A 23,744-nucleotide genomic window follows, 5' to 3' on the forward strand; every position below is an offset into this window, starting at 1 on the left:
TTTCTCAATCCTATTTTCCCCTATTTATGCTTTTCTCTCTCCTTTCTCCCTTTCCCTCCTCACTAGAGTTTTGCTTTTGACCTCTGCCTCCCTCAGTCTGCTCTATTAGCCCCCTCCCTTTTCTTCCTCTTTTCTCTTGCTACTTCTTCCCTCTCTTCTATCCTCCCCTCCCTTTCCTTTCCTACTTCCTATAGGGTAAGTTAGATTTCTATACCTAACTGGTTTTGATATTCTCTCTTTGAGCCAAATCTGATGAAAGTAAGGTTCAAACAATGCTCATCTCCCTCTCTTCTTTCCCTCTACTGTAATAGGTTTTTGTGCCTTTTCATGTGATGTAATTTACCCTTGTCTGCCTCCTCCTTTCCTCTTCTCCCTTTTTACCACTTAGTTTTTTATCATCACATCAAAGTCAATTTATATCCATGCCTTTTATGCCTTTTCAATGATGTAATAACAATACAGTTCTCAAGAATTACAAGTGTTATCTTCCCTCGTAGGGATGTAAACAGTTTGCCCTTATTAATAACATGTTATTGTTGTTTTTTCTTTCCTGTTTACCTTTTTATGCCTCTCTTGAGTCTTGAATCTGAAGATCAAATTTTCCATTGAGTTCTGGTCTTTTCATCAGGAAGGTTTGGAAGTCCCCTACTTCATTGAATGTCCATCTTCTCCACTGAAAGATTATACTCAATTTCATTGGGTAGTTGATCCTTGGTTGTAATCCATGTGCCTTTGCCTTACAGAATATTGTATTCCACGACCTCTGATCTTTTAATGTAGAAACTGCAAGGTCCTGCATAACCCTGACTGTGGTTCCATGATATTTAAATTGTTTCTTTCTGGCTGCCTGCAGTATTTTCTCTTTGACCTGGCAATTTTGGAACTTGGCTACAATATTCCTTGGCATTTTCAATTTGGAATCTCTTTCAGGAGGTGATTGGTGGATTCTTTCAATGACTATTTTATCTCTGGTTCTAGAACCTGAGGGCAATTTTCTTTGATGATTTCTTAAAGATGCTGTCCAGGCCCTTTTTTTCATCATGGTTTTCAGGTAGACCAATCATTTTTAAATTGTCTATCCTGGATATATTTTCCAGGTCAATTGTTTTACCAATGAAGTATTTTATGTTTTCTTTTATTTTTTTTTGTTCTTTTGTTTGATTCTTGATATCTCATAGAGTCATTAGCTTCTATTTGCCCAATTCTAATTTTTAAGGAATTATTTTCTTCTATTAGAGTTTGTACCTCCTTTCCCATTTGGCACATTTTAGTTTTTAAGGAGTTCTCTTCAGTGAGTTTTTGTGTCTCCATTTGGCCAATTCTGCTTTTAAAGGATGTTTTCTACAGTCAATTTTTGTCCTTCCTTTTCCAAGCTATTGACTCTCTCATATACCTTTCATTTCTTTTCCCAAGTTTTCTTCTACCTCTCTAATTTGACTTTAAAATTCATCTTGAGCTCTTTCAAGAAGGCTTTTTGGGCTTGAGACTAGTTCATATTCCCCTTTGAAGTTTCATATGTGGGTATATTGTTGTCCTCTTCTGAACTTGTGCTTTGATCTTCCCTGGCCTCATAATAAGAATCTATAGTTATTGCCCATTTCTGCTTTTTGCTCATGGTGTTTGCCTAATTCCTGGTTTTTAGAGTTGAGCTCTCTTTCTGGAGTGCCAGGAGCACTAACCCAAGCTTCTTGTGCTGGGAGGCTGGGATCTGGTCACTGGCTTTGTGTGCTGGGGCCTCAAGTGCTGGCAGCTGGAGGCTCTAGGGGTCTGGCAGTTTACCTGGTGCTGAGGTAAGGTCAACAACAGTGGAGCTCTCAGGGTGGGGCTGGGGAGTCTGGCCCCTGGGGGATATCCGCCTGCTCACTCAAGCTTTGTATTCAAATGTTTGGCTGCTGGAGGATGTCTTCTAGCCTGGAGCTATGCCTCCTGGAGTTGTGCTGAAGGGGGGCGGGGTGGAGATTTGGCTGCTAGAGAACTTAGGCACATGTAGTGGTTTCTCGAGCTGGTATCTACTGGTTTCCCTGCCTGTGCTGAGGCTCTTGGGGGTCCTAGTGTTGGTGCTTGCCTGCTCTACCACCTTGGGACTCAGGATCTCCCCCTGGTGTCCTGAGGTGGGTCTTGCTGCTGGCTTGCTGGGATGCATCCCATCCTAAACTGCTCCCCCTCCCCCAGAGTGGGAGGAGCCTTTCCCATTAATCCCCCAAACTTCCAGGGCTACAAGACTGCTTCACCCTGCCTTTCTGGTGGCTTAGCTCTTTCAGGGTTTTTCCTGGGGTCATATTTTCTGGGCTTTCAAGAGGTCAATAAAGGAGGGTGAGAGCAACTTCTTACTCTACCATCTTGGCTCTCAGAAGTGTAACTCCAAAATACATATTTATAACAGCACTCTCTATGATAGCAAAGAATTCAAACAAGATAGATGTTTATTGATTGGGGAACGGCTAAATAAATTGTCACCCAAGAATGTAATTGAATATAATTATGCTGTAAGAAATGGGAAATATGATGAATACAGAGAAGCATGCAAAGACTTATATGAACTGATGCAGAGTAAATAGAGTCAAGAAAACAATATACATAAGTACAATGACATAAATGGAAAGAAAAATAACCATAAAAAATCAAAAGTGAATGCTGCAAAATTGCAAAGATCAAAGCATGGCCCCAAAGAAGAGAAATGGAAAGATATCTCCACATCACTCCTTTGAAGAGGTGGGAGATTCACAAATGTGGAAAATTACATACATTTTCAGACTTTTTCAATGTATTGATATAGTTTTGCTGATTTGAAAAAAATCTTCTTCCTCTTTTTTTTCTCCTTCTAAGTATAAGAAAAAGTATAACGGCAGGGTTTGGGATGGAGAGGAAAACATTCGAGGTGGCTTACAAACTCCTCGAAAAAGGAGGGAGTCTGAACTGAAGGCCAGTAGATAACTGCCACCAAGATCTAGATTCTAGATATGGAATATGGCATACACTGTGAGACAGAACTACTTTTAGTGAACCGTTTTCCCCCTTTCTTTTTAAATCTTTGTTAAAAATCTGGATCATCAGGGGAGAGAGATATATTCAGAAAAGAATGTGATGTAATAACAAAAAAGAACCAATAAGAATTTCTTAAGTTGTAATTTTTGGTGGAAAATTCTTACATTTTGGTAAATATAAGATACTTACCTTTAACTTCTACACAGTTTAGTGTTGAATTTATACACCATGCTCAATGGCAGACAGAACACATCTATGTCTAAGACTAAGCAGACTGATGGTGATGGTGGCAGATTCTGCCTGCATGGAAATTCAACATGTATGGACCAAAATTCAACCTTGTTTGTAGATACATGTTAAATAACTACTGCACTGCATTCTCCATCACATTCTGAGTTGGATGTGATTTGTCTAGACTGAAACCTTCTATATGCATTGTCTCCCCCATTAGAAAGAAAACGCCTTGAAAGCAGGGTCTGTCTTACTTTTCTATTTGTATCTTCAGCACTTAACATAGTGCTTTGCATCTAGCAAATCTTTAATAAAAGCTTCATTCATTCATTCATTCTTGTTTTTGTTGACTTATTATCTTAATTGGTTTTTCACTGAAAAAAGTGGTATTTCATGGGACTTATATTTTTAAAAATCCAATAATTTTAGCAATTGGTTTATCATCTCCTCCCCACTTCTCCAGGGAGATCTTGTGCTGCTGGTTGTAGGGGTTGGATGAAAGGAACCTGAGGGTTTAGAAAAATTCGCAATAAATCATTTAAAGTGCTCATCATTTTGGCTTGCTTTGAAATTAGCATCTTTAATCCAAGCTATTAGAGCAAGAACTCATTATTTAACAAAAACTGTTGGGAAAAACTGCAATAGGGCAGAAACTAAATATAGAACAAAAGCTCAAATCCTATACAAAGGTAAGCTCCCAATGGATATATGACTTAAGACACAAAGGATTAGAGGAGCAAGGAAGAAATTATATATGAAGATCTATGGACAGGAGAAGAGTTTATGACCAAACAAGAGATAGAGATGATCACAGGAGGTAGAGTAGACAATTTTGATTACATATATCAACATAAACAAAACCAATGCATCTAAAATGAAAGAGAAGGCAAATGGGGAAAAAATCATTGTAGCAAGTTTCTCTGACAAAGGTTTTATGTCTAAGATATTGTAGGCAACTAATTCAAATTTATAAGAACAAGAACCATTCCCCAGGTGGCCATTTGGTCAAAGGATATAAACAGGCAGTTTTAGAGGAAGAAATCCAAACTATCAAGAGCTATATAAAAATTCTCTAAATAGCTAATAATTAGAGAAATGCAAATTAAAATAACTCTTAGGATTCCACAACCCTCAGAGAGGCCGATTTCACAAAAAAAGGAAAATGACAAATACTGGAAGGGCTGTGGGAAAACAGGCATATTAATATACTGTTGGTAGAACTGTGAACTAGTCTAGCCACTCTGGAAAGCAATTTGGAACTATTAAACTGTGCATACGTTTTTAAAAATACTTTATTTTCCCCCTCCAATTACATGAAAAACCAATTTTTAATATTCATTCTTTTTAAAGTTGTGAGTTCCAAATTCTACCTCTCCATCCCTCTCTTCTTTCTTCCCTGCCTGAGACAGTAAGTAATCAGATATAGGTTATACATGTGCAATCATATACAACATTTCCATATTAGTCATTTTGTGCAAGACTCAAACAAAAGAAAAAAGTGAAAAATAGTATGCTGCAGTCTATATTCAGACAACATAAATTCTTTTTCTTGATGTGGAAAGCATTTTTCATCATGAGTTCTTTGGGACTGTCTTGGATCATTGTATTGCTGAGAAGAGCTAAGTCATTCACAATTTTCATTGTACAACATTGCTGTTACTATATAATGTTCTCCTGGTTCTGCTCACTTCACTCTGTATCAGTTCATGTAAATTTTCCAGGTTTTTCTGAAGTCATCCTGCTCATCATTTCTTATAGCACAATAGTATTCCATTACAATCATATACCATAACTTGTTCAGATATTCCCCAATTGATGGGCATCCCCTCAATTTCCAACTCTTAGCCACCTCAAAAAGAGTTGCTATAAATATTTTTGTACAAACAAGTTCTTTTTCCTTTAAAAAAAAATCCCTTTGGGATAGAGGCCTAGCAGTAGTATTGCACAGTTTTTATAGGACTTTGGGCTATAAAATTCCAAATTGCTCTCCAGAATGGTAGAATAAGTTCATAACTCCACCAGCAGTGCATTAGTGTCCCAATTTTTCCACAGTCCCTCCAACATTTATTATTTTCCTCTTTTGTGATATTAGCCAATTGGATAGGTGTGAGGTGGTACCTCAGAGTTGTTTTGAATTTGTATTTCTCTAATCAATAGTGATTTAGAATATTTTTTCATATGACTATAGTTTTGATTTCTCCATCTGAAAACAGCCTGTTCAAATCCTTTGACCATTTACCAAATTGGGGAATGGCTTGTATTCTTATAAATTTAACTCAGTTCTCTACATATTTAAGAAATAAGGCCTTTATCAGAGACACATGCTGTAAAAAAGTTCCCCCAGCTTTCTGCTTTCCTACTGATTTTTATTGCATTGGTTTTGTTTGTGCAAAAACTTTTAAATTAATATAATAAAAATTATCCATTTTATATCTTGTAATGCTCTCTATCTTGTTTAGTCCTAAATTCTTCCCGCCTCCACAGATCTGACAGGTAAACCATTCCATTCTTTCCTAATTTGGATATGGTATTGCCATTAATGTGTAAACCATGTACCCCTTTTAACCTTATCTTGATATATGGTGTGAGATGTTGTGCTATACCTCATTTCTGCCATACTGTTTTCTAGCTTTCCCAGCAGTTTTTGTCAAATAATGAATTTTTATCCCAAAAGCTTGGCTCTAGATTGCTATGGTCATTTACTACAATGTATTGTGTACCTAATCTATTTCTTAGTACCAAATTGTTTTGATAATTACCACTTTATAATACAGTTCAAAATTGGGTACAGCTGGGCCACCTTCCTTCACATTTTATTTCCATTGATTCCCTTGATACTACTGACCTTTTTGTCTTACAGATGAATTTTGTTATTATCTGTTCTAGCTCTACAAAATAACTTTTTGGTGGTTTGATTGGTAAGGCACTGAATAAGTAAATTAATTTAGGCAGAATTGTCATTTTTATTATATTGACTCAGTCTACCCATGAGCAATTAATATTTTTACAATTGTTTAGGTCTGACTTTGTACGAAATGTTCTGTAATTGTGTTCATACAATTCCTGGATTTGTCTTGGTAGGTAGACTTCTAAGTATTTTATATTGGAATTTCTATTTTTTGGCTACTACCTTTGGTGGTAATACACAGAAAGGCTGGTGATTTATGTGAGTTAATCTAATATCCTGTAACCTGGCTAAAGTTAATTATTTCATCTAGTTTTTTTTAGTTGATTCTCTCAAGTGTACCATCATATCATCTGCAAAGAGTCATAGTCCTGTTTCCTTATTGTCTATTCCAATTCCTTCAATTTCTTTTTCTTTTCTTATTGGTATAGTTAGAATCTCTTGTACAATATTGAATAATAGGGGTGAGAATGGGTATCTTTGCTTTACTCCTGATGTTATTGGCAAGGCTTCTAGTTTATCCCCATTACAGATAATGTTTACTGATGATTTTAGATAAATATTACTTATCATTTTAAGGTAACCTCCATTTATTTCTATGCTCTCTAGTGTTTTAAGTAGGAATGAGTGTTGAATTTTGTCAAAGGCTTTTTCTGTGTTATTGACATGGTCAATTATGCTGATAGTTTCCCTAATATTCAACCAGCCTTGCATTCCTGGTATAAATCCCACCTGGTCATAGTGTATGATCCTTGTTATATATTGATGCAATCTCCTTGCTAGCATTTTATTTAAAATCTTTGCATCAATATTCATTAGGAAATTGGTCTATAGTTTTCTTTCTCTGTTTTTGCTCTTCCTGGTGTAGGTATCAGCACCATATTTGTGTTATAAGAGGAATTTGGAAGGACTTCATTTTTGCCAAATAATTTATGTAGTACTGGAACTATTGCAAATGTTTGGTAGAATTCACTTGTGAATCCATGTGTCTCTGGGGATTTTTTCTTAGGGAGTCTATTGATGGCTTATTCAATTTCTTTTTCAAAGATTGGGTTTTGTAAGTATTCTATTTCCTCTTCTTTTGTTCTGGAAAATTTATGTTTCCCTAAATATTCAACTTCTTTCCTTTTTAAAATCCACTTAACCAATAATTTATCTATCTTATTGGTTTTTTTTTCCATAAAACCAGCTCCTGCTTTTATTTATTAGTTCAATTTTTTACTTTCAACTTCCTTTGATTTTCAGGATTTCTAATTTGATGTTTAATTAGGGATTCTTAATTAGTTCTTTTTCTAGTTTAGTTGCATGCCCAATTCTTTGATCTGCTTTTCTCTATTTTATTGATGTAAGTGTTTAGAGACATATATTTTCCCTTACTTGCTCTTTGGCTGCATCCCATATATTTTTTTTTTGTTGTTGTCATTCACTTTAATGAAATTATTGATTGTTTCTGTGATTTGTTCTTTGACCTCCTTATTCTTTAGGATTCAATTGTTTAGTTTCCCATGAATTTTTAACCTATTTTCCACAGCCCTTTGTTGAATGTAATTTTTATTGCATTATGATCTGAAAAGGATGAATTTAATATTCCTTCTTTTCTGTATTTTATTGTGAGGTTTTTATGCCCTACGTGGTCAGTTTTTGTGTAGATGCCATGGCCTGCTGAGAAAAAGGTATATTCCTTTCCATTCTTATTTAGTTTTCTCCAAAGATCTATCATATTTAACTTTTTTAGAATTCTATTCACCTCCTTAATGTCTTTCTTGTTTACTTTTTGGTTAGATTTATTTATTACTCTGAGAAGGAAAAGTTGAGGTCTCCCACTAGTATAGTTTTGTAGTCTACTTCTTCCTACAACTCATTTAGCTTCTTTAAAAATTAAGATGCTGCACCATCTGGTGCATGTTTAGTCTTGATACTACTTTATTGTCTATGGTATCTTTTCAGCAAGATATAATTTCCTTATCTCTTTTAATTAGATTTTTGGTTTTGCTTTGTCTGAGATCGTGATTGGTAACTCAGCTTTTTTTTTTCTTTTACTTCAGCTGAAGCATAGTAGATTCTGCTCCTCTCCTTTACCTTCACTCTGTGTGTGTCTCTGCTTCAAATGTGTTTCTTGTAAACAGCATATTGCAGGACTCTCATTTTAATCCATTTTGCTATCTGCTTCTGTTTTATAGGTAAGTTCATTCCATTCACATTTACAGCTATAATAACCATGTATTTCCCTCCATTCTATTTTTCCCTTGTTTATCCTTCTCTTGCTCTTACTTTTCACTCTGTCCCCCCTTACAAGTGTTTTACTTCTGATCACCACCTCCCCCAATCCATCCTCTCTGATATATCAGTTCCTGACTGCACCCTCCCCTTCTCTTATCCCCATCTCTTTTTAATTCAGTAAAAGGGAAGATAGATTTCTATATCCAACTGAGTACATGTTATTTCCTCCTTAAGCCAATTCTGATGAGAGTAAGGTTCAAGTGTTGCCTGCCAACACCCCCTATCTTCACCTCCACTGTAATAGCTCTTTCATGACTCCTTTATGTGAGATGATTTACCCCATTCTTACTCTTCCCTCTTCTCCTAGTGAAATCTTCTTTCTCACCCTTTAATTATTATTTTTTGGATAACATCCCATCATAGTCATCTCACACCCATACCCTCTGTCTATGCCCTTATAGTGATAAGGTTCTTTTTTCCATCTATGTTGTATTTTTATTTTATAAAACATTTACCAATTACATTTTAATCAACTTCAGACTACACTTGAGAGTTCTGAAGTTTGCCACTAGCAGCCTCTACCCCTAGCCTAGAGCACTAAGAAGTTAAGTGACCTTCCCAAAGCCACATGCCAACATGTGTCAAGGATAATGCCATGATCTCAGGTCTTCTTAGCTTCAAAGCCAGTTCTCTATTGATTACTATGTATAGAATAAATATACATAAATATTTTAACATAATTCTTTTTAAAAATTAATTTTTAGTTTTCAATATTAACTTTTACAAGATTTTGAGTTGTAAATTTTTCCCCCTCCCTCCTCCCTCTCTAAGATGGCATGCAATCTGATACAGGTTATACATGTACAATCATATTAAACATATTTCTAGTGATAAAGTTCTTAAGAATTACAAATATCATCTTGCCATGTAGGAATAGAAACAGTTTAACCTTATTGAATCTTTTATGTTTTCCCTTTGTTTCTTTTTTACCTTTTTGTGTTTCTCTTGAGTCTTATATTTCAAGATCAAATTGCTCTAGTCTTTTAATTAGGAATGTTTGAAAGTCCTCTTTTTAATTGAATATCCATTTTTGTCCCTGAAGGATTATACTCAGTTTCACTAGGTAGGTGATTCTTGGTTGTAATCCTAACTCCTTTGCCTTCCAGAATGTCATAGTCTAAGCCCTTCAGTTCTTTAATGCAGATGCTGTTAAATCCTGTGTAATCCTGTCTGTGGCTCCATGATATTTGAATTGTTTCTTTCTGGCTGCTTACAGTATTTTTTCCTTGACCTGAGAGCTCTGGAATTTGGCTATGATATTCCTGGGAGTTTTCATTTTGGAATCTCTTCTAGATGATGATCAGTGTATTCTTTCAATGTCTATTTTGCCCTCTGGTTCTAGGATATCAGGACAGCTTTCCTTGATAATTTCTTGAAATATGATGTCCATGTTCCTTTTGTGATCATTGCTCTAGGTAGTACAATAATTCCTACATTACCTCTCCTGGATCTATTTTCCAGGTCAGTTGTTTTTCCAATGAGAAATTTTACATTTTCTTCTATTTAATTTTTTTATCATTTCTTGATGTCTTACAGAGTCATTAGCTTCCAGCTGCCCAATTCTAACTTTTAAGGAATTATTTTCTTCAATGAACTTTTGTACCTCCTTTTCCATTTGGCCAATTTTATTTTTTTAAGAAGTTTTTTTTTCAGTGAGTTTTTGTATATCTTTTTCCATTTTTTTTTCTTTTGCCAAGCAGTTGACTCTTTTTTCATGATTTTTTGCATTACTCTCATTTTTTTTTACATTTTTTTCTCCCACTTCTCTTATTTGACTTTAAAAATCCTTTTAAAGCTCTTCCAGGAGTTCTTTTTGGACTTGAGACCAATTTACATTTTTCTTTGTGGCTCTGCATGTAGCTAGGACTGTTGTCCTCTTCTGAGTTTTTGCTTGGATCCTCCCTATCACCATAATAACTTTCTATAGTCAAGTTCTTTTCCTGTTGTTTTTTTTTTGCTCATTTTCTTCCTGCCTATTTTGTGACTGTACTTTTATTGTGCTCAGGGCCTTGATGCTGCCTTTCACTGGGCTTCATGGCCTAGCTTTTGGCTTGCACTGCAGGGGGTGCCTCCCTGCTGGCCTATACTGGGTATAACACGTTCTTGCTGCTAGCCTGCCCCAGGGACAGAGTCTTGCTGCCCTGTTGCAGGCATAGGGCCTGACTTCTGGCTTGTTATGGAAGCAGGGCCTCACTGCTGGCTGGCCCCCAGGGGTGAGGTCTAGCTGCTGGCCAGCCTCAGGGGTGGGGTTTAACTGCTGGTCAACAATGGGGGCAGGGGCTCACTGGTGGTTTACCCCAGTGTTCAGAGCCTTGGTGCAGACACCTGCAATGCAGCCTGCCAACCCCACTCCCCTCCTACCCCAGTGAGTCAGACCTTTCTTGCTGTGCTGTTAAGTTGCCTCCCTGATCCTAAATCAGTTCTGAGGTGTTTTTCAAGGTTGCTTGGAGGGGAATTTGGGAGGGCTCCAGGGAGTTCTTTCTTCGCTCCGCCATCTTAGCACTAGAATGTGCGTACCCTTTGACGTAGCAATACCACTACTAGGTCTATACCCCAAAGAGATCAGAGAGGAAAGGAAACACATATACAAAAAATGTATAATATCTCTATTTGCAGTTGCAAAGAATTAGAAACAGAGTGTGCCCATCAATCTGTGAATGGCTGGACAAGTTAGTGAACATGATAGAATGCTACTGTATAATAAGAAATGACATAAGAGCTGATGCACGGTGACGTGAGAAGAACTAGAAGAACAATTTATTGTTCAAAAACAGCAACAATGTTGTAGTGGAAGACTCAGGGTTTGTGATCGCCATAAGCAACAGCCATGACAGACAGGCGACACGCTCAGTGCACACACTGAGGCATAATGATTTTTTGGACATGGCCAATGTGGGAATGTGTTATTCTTGACCATACACATTTGTAACAGGAATTTTTTCTTTTTTGACTCCTCAATATTGGGCAAGGGAGAAAGTGGGAGATACAACAGGTGGATCTTAAAAAAAATCTATACATGTTCCAAAAGATAATTTTTAATTTGATCACATTTGGCCATAATGAAAGATTATCTAAGTATAATGGAATATTAAGATTTTTACCCATGAATGAATGCCTATTGACTATATTATTTTCAATGACTGGAAGATTTTTGATTTTCAGAACTATGTGATAGAAATATTACTTTCATGGCATTGATTTGTTTTTGAAGTCGGTATACCTCAGATGGACTTCCTTTTTGTTTTTTAGTGACATTATTCAAGTCTCTAGTTAACCATTTCTACCATTTCCACACCAACTTGAATGTCTTTTCTTTTAGATACTCAACAATGGAGAATTTCTCACAGGATTTAAAGCTCAGCATGAGTATCTAGTTGTAAAAAAGAATTAGAAAAGGTACAATATTGCTTTCCTTTGCTTTTATAAGTAATTCCAAGAGTGACAAATGTCCATGAAAATAGTTCATCCCAATTTAAAACTTCTTAGTGCTTAACTTAGTTAGAAATCATCTATGAACAGAAATGCTATTTATAATATGACTATCATAAATACTCTCTCAATTTGTTTTGCTTCCAATAATGGTGGTACTCAGTGGTAGTAAATATACAATAGACTTAAAGTTTTAAATGGTGCTTGATTTGTTTACATCCATCAATCATCAATGTATGTTGAAAGGATAAAAGTACAGATATTTGTGTAGGTAAAAGTTATAACTTTTTTTAAAAAACAAAGGCAATGCTTTAGATTGCTCATAATGCTCATGTTAGATATATGATTTATATTCCTTATACCACATTCAACTCTGCTGGCATTTTGTTCTGTACTAAAAAATACAGTTCAAGAAGGCATAATTTACTTAAGTGTTTATGCTGTTTCATTTTTAGTAGCCAACATTTAAAGGACAAAGTAAATCTTTACAGAGTTGGTTTCCTTCATTGTTCTGGGCCTTAGAAGATGTTTATTCTCCAACAGATGCCTCGAGGCCTTCATTGCCACACAGGAGACTTGATACATCTCAAAATAAATTATGGCACAGACAGCAGAATTTTCTGGCATTAAGAATATGTACTCTTTTAAAAAGTACTACTAGGTGTCCCTTGTTGTGGTCCACTGTGTGCTATGCCCTAGGCAACTGCCTACCTTGCCTAACCTCATGCTCACTGAGACAAAGTACCTGTGCGACTGGACAGTGGTGATGAAGAAGGTGAATACTACTGAAACTAGCAGGCCAACGTCCAGTCCCAAGCAGATGACCGACAGAAATGTCACTATCCAAATCACCTTGGAGGAAAGGAAGAGGGAGGAAGGAAGACCATGAGGGAAACATGACACAGATAATCACCTACAACACCTGCCACATTATTTTATAGACTCAGAGAATGGGAACTGGACCTACCTCAGATGTCCATCTAGTGTAAATTCTTTATATTACTCTGGGCCAGAGAAGAGAACTTACTTATCTGCCTAAGGTTACAGTACTAATATGTGACAGAGCCAGGACTAAAACCTGGTCCCTCGACTATTCATCTATTGATCCCTCCATTATGCTAAGTCTCCTTGAAGTCCAGAAGACCTAGGCTCATGTAACAGTGTGATTGAGGCCATGGCTCTCAATGCTTCCAGGTCAGCCATAAAATGGCTGGAGTTGCTCATTGGCATCATTAGAGGAAGTTTTCACTTGGGGAGTTTCTAACAACAGTGAAATCACAGGTCCAGACCAAAACAATTTGAAACTAATTAGTCACTGCTCCTGCAAATAATTCTTATTCCTGTGCTAGAAAATAACTTTCTGTAAACACTCAGTGTGGCTATGTCTTACTCCTTTATTTCTCTTATTCTCTCGTCTCTCCTTCCACTTTCTTTCCTTCTCTATTCCCTCTTGGTGAAAAGGGAACAACTCGGGCAGCACAGCATGGAAGAAGAAACCATGAATCTGTAGTCAGAAGATCTTGGCTAAAATCCCTGCTCTGCCTCTAGGTTGCTGCGGGAACTCCATCAAACTGCTTGACCCCTCTGGGCTTAGTGTTCTTATCTGCAAATGGAGGGAGCTGGATTAAGAGCCCTCTAAAGACCTTTCTAATTCTAACATGCAATAAGTGAATATTCTCTTTGAACAATTTATATAGCATTTCGGGGTATGCGAAGCACTTTCCCCAGGCCCATCTTGTGAGGTAGATGGCACAGGCAGACATGTAGGATTTAAAGCTGGAAAAGATTATCTAGTTCAGTATCCTTAGCTAATAAATGAAAAACTGAGGCCCAGAGAGATCATGAGGCTCTCCCAAGGTCATATAGCCAGGTCAGTAGCAGAGCTGGGATTTCATTTGAAATTCAATACTGTTTCTCACAATAGCTGGGGACATCCTAGACTCCTACCCAACAACTGTAACCTACTGACACTGCAGCCTGGGTTCCAATGAGGGAAGATGAAGCAACGAAGCAGGGGCAGAGTGCATCAGGCAGATAATGTGTTAGTGTACTCCTGGCCTCACTCTTACAACCATGTTCTGTTGGCAGCATGTCTCACCTATTCTGGAATGTGGTTACACTGATTAAATCTGAGTATTTACACAAGTTGTCTGTGTCATGCTCTTCATGTTGGATTTGAATGCAGCTGCTTTACTTTTAAACCCATATTTAGTTTGATATATTTGTAGTGAGGGCTCAATCAAAGGTATACAAATCAATTTTGTGAGGCCTTGCCCCTTCCTTTTCTCCCACCACTACACTACTGTGCTATATGGAAGATTTTATGGTCTTCTTTAAAATGAGGGTTTGGATCTATTGTCCACTCTCTTTTCCTTATTTATTCTTACTCTCCAAAATACCTTTTAACCTTTTATCTGCCCCGTCCTTTCTATGCCAATGGTTGGACACTTACAAAGTCATACTGGTTCTGCTTCCACAGATCAGGAAGGTCCATGATGGTTGAAAGGAAGGGCAAGACATTGCTCAGAACAATACCAGCCAGAACAGCCTGTTGGGAGGAAGGGAAATTGTACTCAGTTTGCTTCTCCTTCAGTGGTGAAGCCCCAGACCCTCCACAAGGAAACTTGCAAGAGAATAATAAATGCCATTCAGATATATTTCATGTTAGCATAAGATCTAAATTTCAAAGTATACCTTCATTTAGTGTGCAGACAGTCTCTTTGGTTCTCAGCTCAAGGCCACCTACATTCTTTAGAGACCATCCCTTGAATGGGGTGACAATTTTTAGAGAAAGCCCATTCACAGAAAACTAGTTTCAATTCCTCTTTTATTTAAATTAAGTAATCACAAAAATTCCATCAATATCTAAGAGTAGAATAAAGCCAATATTTTAAGCAAATATATTCTTGTCCTTATGATATCCCTAGGTTGGCTTAACATTTCTTTCCCTTTTCCCAGTCTCGCCTCTCCTGCACACAGCCTGGGAAACAAGCATCAATTTCACTACCATCAATAACTAGTCACAGGTTTTCCCCTGAGCTCACAGATGACCCGATATACGAGGTAAGTAAGTAGCATTATTAAAAAGAGAACACGCACACACACACACACACACACACACACACACACACACACACAAATATCTTCTTGTCCTTATGACATCCCTGGGTAATTTTAACATTTCTCTCCCTTTTCCCAGTCTTTCCTCTCCTGCACGCTTAGCCTGAAAACAAGTGTCGATTTCACTACTGTCAATAACTAGTCACAGGTTTTCCCCTGAGCTCACAGACGACCCGGTATACGAGGTAAGTAAGTAGCATTATTAAAAACAGAACATGCGCGCACACACACACACACACACACACATACACACATACACGCATACATTTGTAGAGGGAAAACACACAAAGAAGATAGAGCATTCCTTAGAGAATCTGGCCTGGAAAGGGGAAGCACAGGGATCTTCACGGAGCTCCTTGTAACAGACCGTGTTCCTGGCTGTGGTCCTCTATCGGGATGCCTGGGCACGGTGCCTGACAGGTAACAAATGCCTGCTGTCTATACAACAAGATGCCCACAGTCTTTAAAAAGGCTGAAGTATAGTCATCACTGAGTTTAATACAATAGAAGCTCAATGTAACCTGACTTATTACATTAATTCAAATATACCAAAGGCCAAATGATATCCCTCAAACCAAAACACAGCAACGAGCTATGGTGAAAGTCTGATGTAACACGGTGCTCTTATAAAGTGCATGGTATCCCTGCTTAACACCAACATTATCAAGGAATTTTTTTAAAGCAATGTACCTCAGCGAATCACAGTAGGTGTTTCTTTTGGATCCTGCTTCTTACAACCACAGAATACTATTGCTGTTAAAAAATAAATCATCTACTTGTTCCATACTGATTGCATAGAAACAAAAAGTTTGGCACCAAAGATGGCAACAGGAGTTGAACTGTGAAGATGACTTGAGGATTTGGAAAATAAACAGTGGTAAGGATGAGTTCGGTTTCACCTTCCTTGTATTGCTATGAAGCAAAATTGTCTCAGACAGTGAAGCCTTCATGTTCCCTTCAAGACCTATATGTCTTTTGGTTATAATAAATCATAGATAGACAGCAAAGATAGCTTCCCTGTCCCATTCTAATGTGCAGTTCACCAACTGGAACTAGCTAATTCAGCTTTGTTAAGTTATAACTTGAAGAAGTACTGCTAACATGCACTACCATTTCAGCATGCAGCTGAGCTATTATGGCTATAAACGTAGAAATATATCACACAGAGGCTGTAAATGAAGTAAATGAGGGCATTGTTATGAGCATTATCATACATTTTAACATGTTGGGAGCAAGAAGAAAATCAAGGAACAGATAGGATCCTTGCTTGTGATACAAGGGAATAATAATAGAGAAAAGAATAATGGCAGAAATCTCCATCTCTTATTTTGCTTCAGTTTTCTCTACAAAGGATAATGACCTTGAGAAGTACAGAATGAAAATGGTTAACAAGGAAGTGAAACTAGATCTAAGTGAAGCAATTGGCTCTCAATGAGTTCAAATCATCTTCTCCTACATCCCAGGGCACTGAGAGAACCCAACAAACACTGGGTTGCTAATCGATAATCTTTTGAGGAATTGCGGCAATAAGAGACATGCCATAGGACTGGAAGTAGGCAAATATTGTTCCAATTTTCATAAAGGGGAAAAAGGTGGATAATTTAGATGACTACCTATAAACTGGTGTCAATCCCTTGTACCATTCTAGAGATGATTACAATAATATCATTATACTATCATATGCATGACTGAGTTATGCATGTGATAATATCACAATCATCAATCCCCAGTAAAATTAGAGAACAGATGATTTGTGAGCATTTAGAAAAGTGCTGACATGGGTTTATTAAAACCAAATTATTGTTCATTAAGAACGAGGAATTCTTGTACATGTATAAATTAAATTATTCAACCTCTGAGCTCCCCCAAAACTGAAACTCTGAGTCTTTGAAGTTATGAAAGACCAAATTAATTTCCTTTATTGACAGGGTTCACATAGATTTCAAAGCTCTAGAGCTGGAAGGGGACTCAAAGTCCATCTATTCCAACCCCTTTATTTTATGGATGAGAAAACTGAAGTAGAGGCAAGCTAAGTGACTTGCTCACAGTCACACAGGGAGAAAAGCATTAGGGGCAGGATTTAAATCAAAGTCCTCTGATTCCATCGCCAGAGCTCTTTCTACTATGGCACATTGATCAGGATAATTTAGGAGGCATGTTATATTTAGATTTCAACAACACACTTGGCAGAAATCTCTCATGTTATTCTTCCAGAAAAGATGGAGTAATGAAGCCTGGTACAGTTATGTAGATATGAAACAGTTTTGTTAATTAACAATGTTGATTGATGAATTAATTTCACTTGTAGGTTGGTCTCTAAAGGAGGTCCCTTAGAGCTATTCAAATTTTTATTGATTAATCAGCTGAAAGCTTAGATAGCATGCTTATCAAATTTGCAGATGACACAGATCCTGAAGGAATAAGCTATAGGCTGGGAGAGTCTTGATCCCAAAACAATGATAAATGCCAAGTTCTGTACTCTTTATTGATAGAATGCAGAAGACATGGCTAGAAACTAGTTCATGTGAAAAAGACCCAGGAGTTTCAGTGAATTATAAGCTTCACAGTGCAACATGGCTGTAAAACAAACAAACTAACGTAATGCTGAGCTCAATTAATGAAGGCGTAGCAGCCAGAGTGTAGGAGGTTACAATCCTAGCTGTGTTCTGTCCTCATTCGACCATATTGCATCTAGTTCTTGGTTCTACATTGTAGGAACAACAGTAACAGAGGAGAGAGACCAGGATAGTGATGGTTATTCCTGGGGAGGGGGGAGAAAGGATTCAGCCTGGAGAAGAAAAGACCTGGGGTGGGGGGAGGAAGGAGGAAGTTGAGGGACAGACATGATAACCATGTTTGAATAAATAAATGGCACTCATGTGGGAAAGGTATTAGATTTGTTCTACTTGGACCCACGGTGTTGAATCAATACGCAGAAATTAATAGGAAGAGAAAACTTTCTCACAATTAGAGCCATTCAAAATGGAATGGTTTGCTTCATATGCTGTACTACTGGAGTCTAGATGACCATTTGTTATGAATATTCTAAATGGAATTCATACTCTGGGTAGAAGTTAGCCTTGATTAGCTTTGAAATCCTTCAAACTGAAATTCAGTGATTCTCCGATGTTGTTATACTATGGATCCCTAGGAGGCCAATCGCACATAGAGTTAAGAAACTGTGTGTCCATATCTTGGGACATTAGTGTTGGACATAAGACTAGAACTCAATTTACATTTCCTGTGTCTATCTCGTGCTGTAGTCCAGGACAGTGTGCTGGTTTATAGTCCATTATCAAACAGGTTTATATGGCAGCATGAGGACTCCTAAAGACAGCTTATGGACTCATAGCTAATATCCAAACCTCTGTTGGTACTAAGAGAGTTCACAGTTACCCCACCCTTGACAACGTAGCTGAAACTACATAGAACACCCAGAGCAGATCATAGCCATCCTAGGGAGCTGTCCGCCTATGTTCTTACCTAATGAAAATTTCTGATGCATAGGTATTTTTAACTCACAGTGTTTTGTATCTTTGTAAGTATTTTCCTATAAACAGCCTATATACCTTTAGCTGGAGAGAGACTCAGTTTTCTGGCTCTTCTCTATGTATCTAGTAAAAAACTTTTCCCTAATAAAATGTCCCAACTCCTCTTCACTCTGTCCCATAATCCTGTGAAATTTCCTTGATAGTACCTGGGGTTCTGGCATTTTGATGACGTTTGATGACATTTATATCTTCCCCCATTAGAAGGTAGGCTCTTTGAAGGCAGGATCTGCTTTCTTTCTGCTCGTATTTGTATTCCCAGTGCTTAGTATAGAGCCTGACACATAGTAATTGTTTAATAAATGCTTCTTGACTGACTGATTAAAATCTTATAACTTCTATTTAAAATATTAGCCCATGCTGGAATATCAGAGAAGGCAAATGAGACTGACTGTTGTGTCCACAGAAGCACAAGTTACAAAGCATTACCTTTTGCAAAGTGTTCAATGAAGGTGTAATTATGAAAGTTTGTCATGCTGGTTTAAGTACTTGTTTGGTTCTATGCCCTCTCACTTACGTTAGGCAGATCGTAGAAAAAATGACCCATCTTCAGCATCACCAGCAACGTTAAACCTGCACCCACCAGAGCTGCAAACTGAGCAGAAAGAGTAGATTGAAGAGAGAAATGACCAGGAGGTACACAGCCCCTGGCCCACTCACTTTGGCCTTCTCCCAGGGTCATTATAGAAGTGTGTCAGTTTTTCCTAAGAGGATGTGTGCATGACCACGTACCACAGACCAGATATGAACTCATTCCACCAGTAACCTATAGCACATATTTGCAAGGCCCACGTACAGAATAGGGGCTTGAGGAATACTTATGGTATGAATAATATCTTCATAAATCTTATTTTCCAAATCCATGAATCATCATGCCCACAAAGAGCCATTTACTATCATCTACTTTTGCTGAATGGATGCATACATCTCTTCCCAATTCTGTTTCACTATTCCATATTTTAGAAAGATCCGAATAAATTCCTTACTGGCAACTCTAATTTCCCTTCCTTGGCTGTGATCTCTATAGCTGGTTACTCAGAAACACCCACAGTGCAACCTGACAAAAGAAGCAGGTGGGTCAAGGGCCAGTGTTCTAATAGACTTTGGGGACCCAATTATAACTATGCAAATATAAGGCATTATCATACCTATAATACATATTTACATATATAAAATATGCCATAATTTAATAAATATCTGTTGAAAGAATGAAGGATATTTTTTAAAGTCACCTAGGAACCAATCTCTTGAATTTTCATTCCCAGCTCTTACTCTAAATCTTTTATCTCCAAAGCTGCACCCAAGCCATTCCATTTTCTGGAAGGCACTGCCTTCTTGACCTGCCTCCCATTCCACCAAACTTCTTTCTTTTCACTTGTAATTCATATGTAGGCCGTACTTGATTCACAAAGGATCTGTATTTTGTTAAGGTGTAGAGAAAAAGATGTCTACCTCTGGTGTCCCCATCTACCAATTTTCTCCCAATTTAAAACAAGTGAAAAGGGATAGATCTTGAGAATTACTTTATTCTATGCTAATATAAAGACACCTTCTTTCATGCACACAGATTTTCTATGCTGCTGGTACCCAGGAGTATCTACCCCCTCTACACTTATCACTAGACAGACTGCCTGCCTAGCTCCCTACCTGAGAAGTCCTTGTGAAGGTAATTCTCCATTTTGTGGAGAAAGGAAGCAGGACCAGAATCTGTACCAAGATACCCCTTAAAATGCATTTTCCCAGAAAAATTATGTTAAAAGTGCTGGCTTGGTATAGTATAAATATCACTATTAATATCATCCTTCATGTCTATTACAGTTTAAACATCCTTTTGAAAGGCAGATTGTGAGTCATCATTTATAATATTAGTTCTATGGGAAAATTCTTTTGGGGAATGCAAACAAACAACAAGGTTGGGGAGCACAACATGCTCATAAATTGAAGACTGCTTGGAATTCAAATTGTTCAATGAAGTCTTCCACAGACAAGTGGAATACTGACATATTATCAGATTCAGGTCTTCAACAATGACCCCAATATAGTACTCTCAACAAATGTACCTAAATAGTATAAACAATTTCATATACTAGCGGGAAAATTCTATTCTAACCAGATTCAAGGATATGTATGTATATGTATTATTGTATTTATTCTTTTTAATGGTCCAGATGGAGGATCTCTAGGGAACACCCAGTTTGAAAACTCTCTTGCCTAGGCTTGACTACCAACTCTTCTGTAAACTAGTCTTTTTTTTCCTTATTTTTTAAACATTTCTTTTGGGTTTTTTTTTTTGAGCTAAAAATTCTCTCCCTCCAGCCATTCCCCTATCCATTGAGACAGAAAACATTTCCATACAAGCCATTTTGTGACATTATCCGTGCTGTAAGAGAGTCACCTGGGGCAATGAGAGGGTTTGCTTCCTTTCACATAGTTATTATATGTCAGAGGCAAGACCTAAGACTAGGTTTTCTTGATTTCAAGGTTGGAGATCATGCTGCCTCTCTCCAAACTATTATTATTATTACAAAGGAATTCACTATATTATTATATGAAAAAAAGTTGACCATTGCTTTTACTTGGAAATTTTTCTATCATGTAGATACTTTTATTTTATATAAAGACAGGTAAAATACCAGCATTTGACCTATAATACTACATGTTTTCTAGTATTGTTTTGAATTGTCTTTTACATACTATAGCAATACCATTTCCTCCTTCTCCAGACTCCTAGCCATGTAGTCTTTCAATATAAGCTGACTTGAACCATAGAGTCACAAAACAACAACCAATTCCCTCCCCCCGCAAAAGACTTACTTACCTGTTGTCTCCCACCTGTTTTTTCTTGGATGACTGTTCTGGCAATAGCAGAAGTAAACACAAAAGATTTGAAGAACGAGCTGACAAGATTGCACAGGCCAATGGCTACCAACTCCTGTAAAGCAATTGTGAAGATTTTAGTCCAAACCCTGACCAGCTTTGGATATACAAGGCAAACTTTTCACTCTTGTTTAGAAGGGCATTATCTATCTTCTAAAGACTGAGGGGGACAAAGAAGCCCTGTTTTATACACTATAAACATACCTTCTGGCTTTTGAGGCCACACTGATAATACCCAAGTAACTTCATAATAAGTCGTTCCTTGCCCTTCAAAAATGCTTTAGTGATAACATTAAGGTATTTTTTGTTAAATACTACCAAACAACTCATATTGACTCCGTAGGCAGCAGAGACAAATGTCCCCTAGGCATTAGGGATCCAGAAGTGAATTATTAGCTAAGCATATTCTCCTAAAGAAAACAGTCAGGTTTTCTGAATGGCAAAGAGATCAGTAAAGAAGCCAAGGATTTATGAGCCGAGCATTGGTAGAGATGGGTCTGTGCTCTCACCTGGTTAGGATTGATACTGTAGTTATGCAAGGAAGCAATCTTCTTGCCTATGAAGACAAGCAAAATGTAGCTCACCATGGACAAGGAGAGGGCATGACAAACAACGAGGTGCAAGCGCCCAAACTCAGCTGGTTCAGGATACAGGAAACTGCAAAAGAAAGGAATTGGAAGATAAGAAACTTGTGTCCCAAACATAGTTTCACCAGAGGATAATAGATGACCTTGAAGGCAAGTCAGTTTCTACCTCCTCATGCCTGAGATGCCCTATCTATAACTTTGGGTCACCAAACACTCAGTACCCAATGCTATATGTAAAATGTTTTAAGGACCTGACATGTACTATTCAGATGTGAGAATTCTGAAAACAAACCAACCCTTATTCTAGTTATACCACCAAGTTAAAAACTAGGTCTACAGTTGTGTTGGTGAAGACATGGAAAGGAGACTATGTAAATGCCCATCTCCAACTCTCTGCTTGATATTCATCATTGCTCTTTGAGCAACCTAATAGTTTGATCTAGGAGAAGGATGGTATAAAGATGGAAATGAAAAATCCAAAGTATAGTTTCAGCTTTTCCTCTCACTCTAGAGAAAGTAGCTTATTTTTTCTCTGAGGTTTTTATAAATTTGGGATAACAATCTCTACAACGATTTAGTGAAGCTAATATGAGAATAGTTATACGTAAAATGAAATGCCACAAACATAGTGTTAATATTCCCTGGGGCATGATTAAATTTATTTAATTTAAAATTTTGTTTCAATTAACAAGCATTTATTTTGTCTCCCTCTGACCTCTCCATACTTCTCTCTTCCACTGGAGAAAAAGAAAAAGAAAACCCTTCTAACAGATATGCATAGCTAGGCAAAAGAAATTCCTACATTGTCCAAGCTCTGTCATTTTCAGTGAAGGGTATTTTATAAATACACAGTTGATCTTAACTATAATTATCATCAAGTTTCCAAAGCTAGATGGGAGGGTCTCTAGAAGCATTTTTGAGCAGCAAATAGATGAACTGTGCCTCAGAAGACAATGGTAATTCCATGTGTGGAATTTTGCAGGTAGGCTACTAGATCCTAAATGATTGTTTTTAATAATAGGATATTGTTCCCAAGGTTCAAACTTAGAGTAAGTCTTTAAGTCTAATTTGTTAGTGTTTTTATTTCTGTAAACTGCTAATAGAAGTAAATCTTTTAAGTATCTTGAAAATAAATATTGTTTCATTAAAAAATGAAAATGCCTGGATATTTACGCTCCTGATTTTTTTCCTACACCTTCAGCAAGTTCAAGTATATCTAATTTTATAAAGCAGTTGTACTTCTAAGACATGGAAAAAAATCCAATTTTAATAAAGTAGACTATATTGTATATAGCATTCTTCTGAAGGACTTCCCAGTATGTACTTGTAGGTTGGTTCCCCAGAAGATTACTATCTCAGATTCAAGGTATTCTGTTGGTCCACACTCCTAAAACTAAAGTTCACAAGCTCCAACCAATATACTGACCTTTCTTTAGTTAACCAGAAGATACAATCATCTCAAAGCAAAGACATTTTTACTGAAAAGGCATAATAAGAAATAAAACATCTCCCCCATAAACCAAAGGCACAAATATACCCAGAATCAGTGGAAAGAATTCACAGAGAGGTACAAACAATAATACGACCATGGTATACATGTGAAAAGAGGAGTCAATTATACTTCCAACAATGCAGCATTCCTGATGTCTTCTTGGATAGTCCTCTTGCTGCTCCTTGAGGGGCTTAGCATCTCTACTGAGTGAATTGTTCCACTGGGCCTCCTGGGCCTATTCCTGGACTGGGTATGTGGCTTTAATGCTCAGGTGTGGCTCCCACGATCTC

General features: G+C 37.3%; 1 protein-coding gene across 1 annotated transcript in view; it reads right to left on the reverse strand.

Moving 5' to 3' along the window:
- SLC26A8 (solute carrier family 26 member 8) overlaps window positions 1–23,744 on the reverse strand; it is a 167,746-nt gene that overhangs the window by 102,343 nt on the left and 41,659 nt on the right. The window contains exons 8-12 of the mRNA XM_036768015.1: window positions 21,885–22,032; window positions 21,317–21,430; window positions 19,016–19,093; window positions 14,283–14,378; window positions 12,576–12,682 (exon numbers count right to left, since the gene is read on the reverse strand). Coding sequence (XP_036623910.1) covers window positions 12,576–12,682; window positions 14,283–14,378; window positions 19,016–19,093; window positions 21,317–21,430; window positions 21,885–22,032 — 543 coding nt within the window. The remainder of the gene's footprint in view (window positions 1–12,575; window positions 12,683–14,282; window positions 14,379–19,015; window positions 19,094–21,316; window positions 21,431–21,884; window positions 22,033–23,744) is intronic.

Source organism: Trichosurus vulpecula, chromosome 7 (genome assembly GCF_011100635.1).
Source record: "Trichosurus vulpecula isolate mTriVul1 chromosome 7, mTriVul1.pri, whole genome shotgun sequence".
Classification (NCBI taxonomy): domain Eukaryota; kingdom Metazoa; phylum Chordata; class Mammalia; order Diprotodontia; family Phalangeridae; genus Trichosurus; species Trichosurus vulpecula.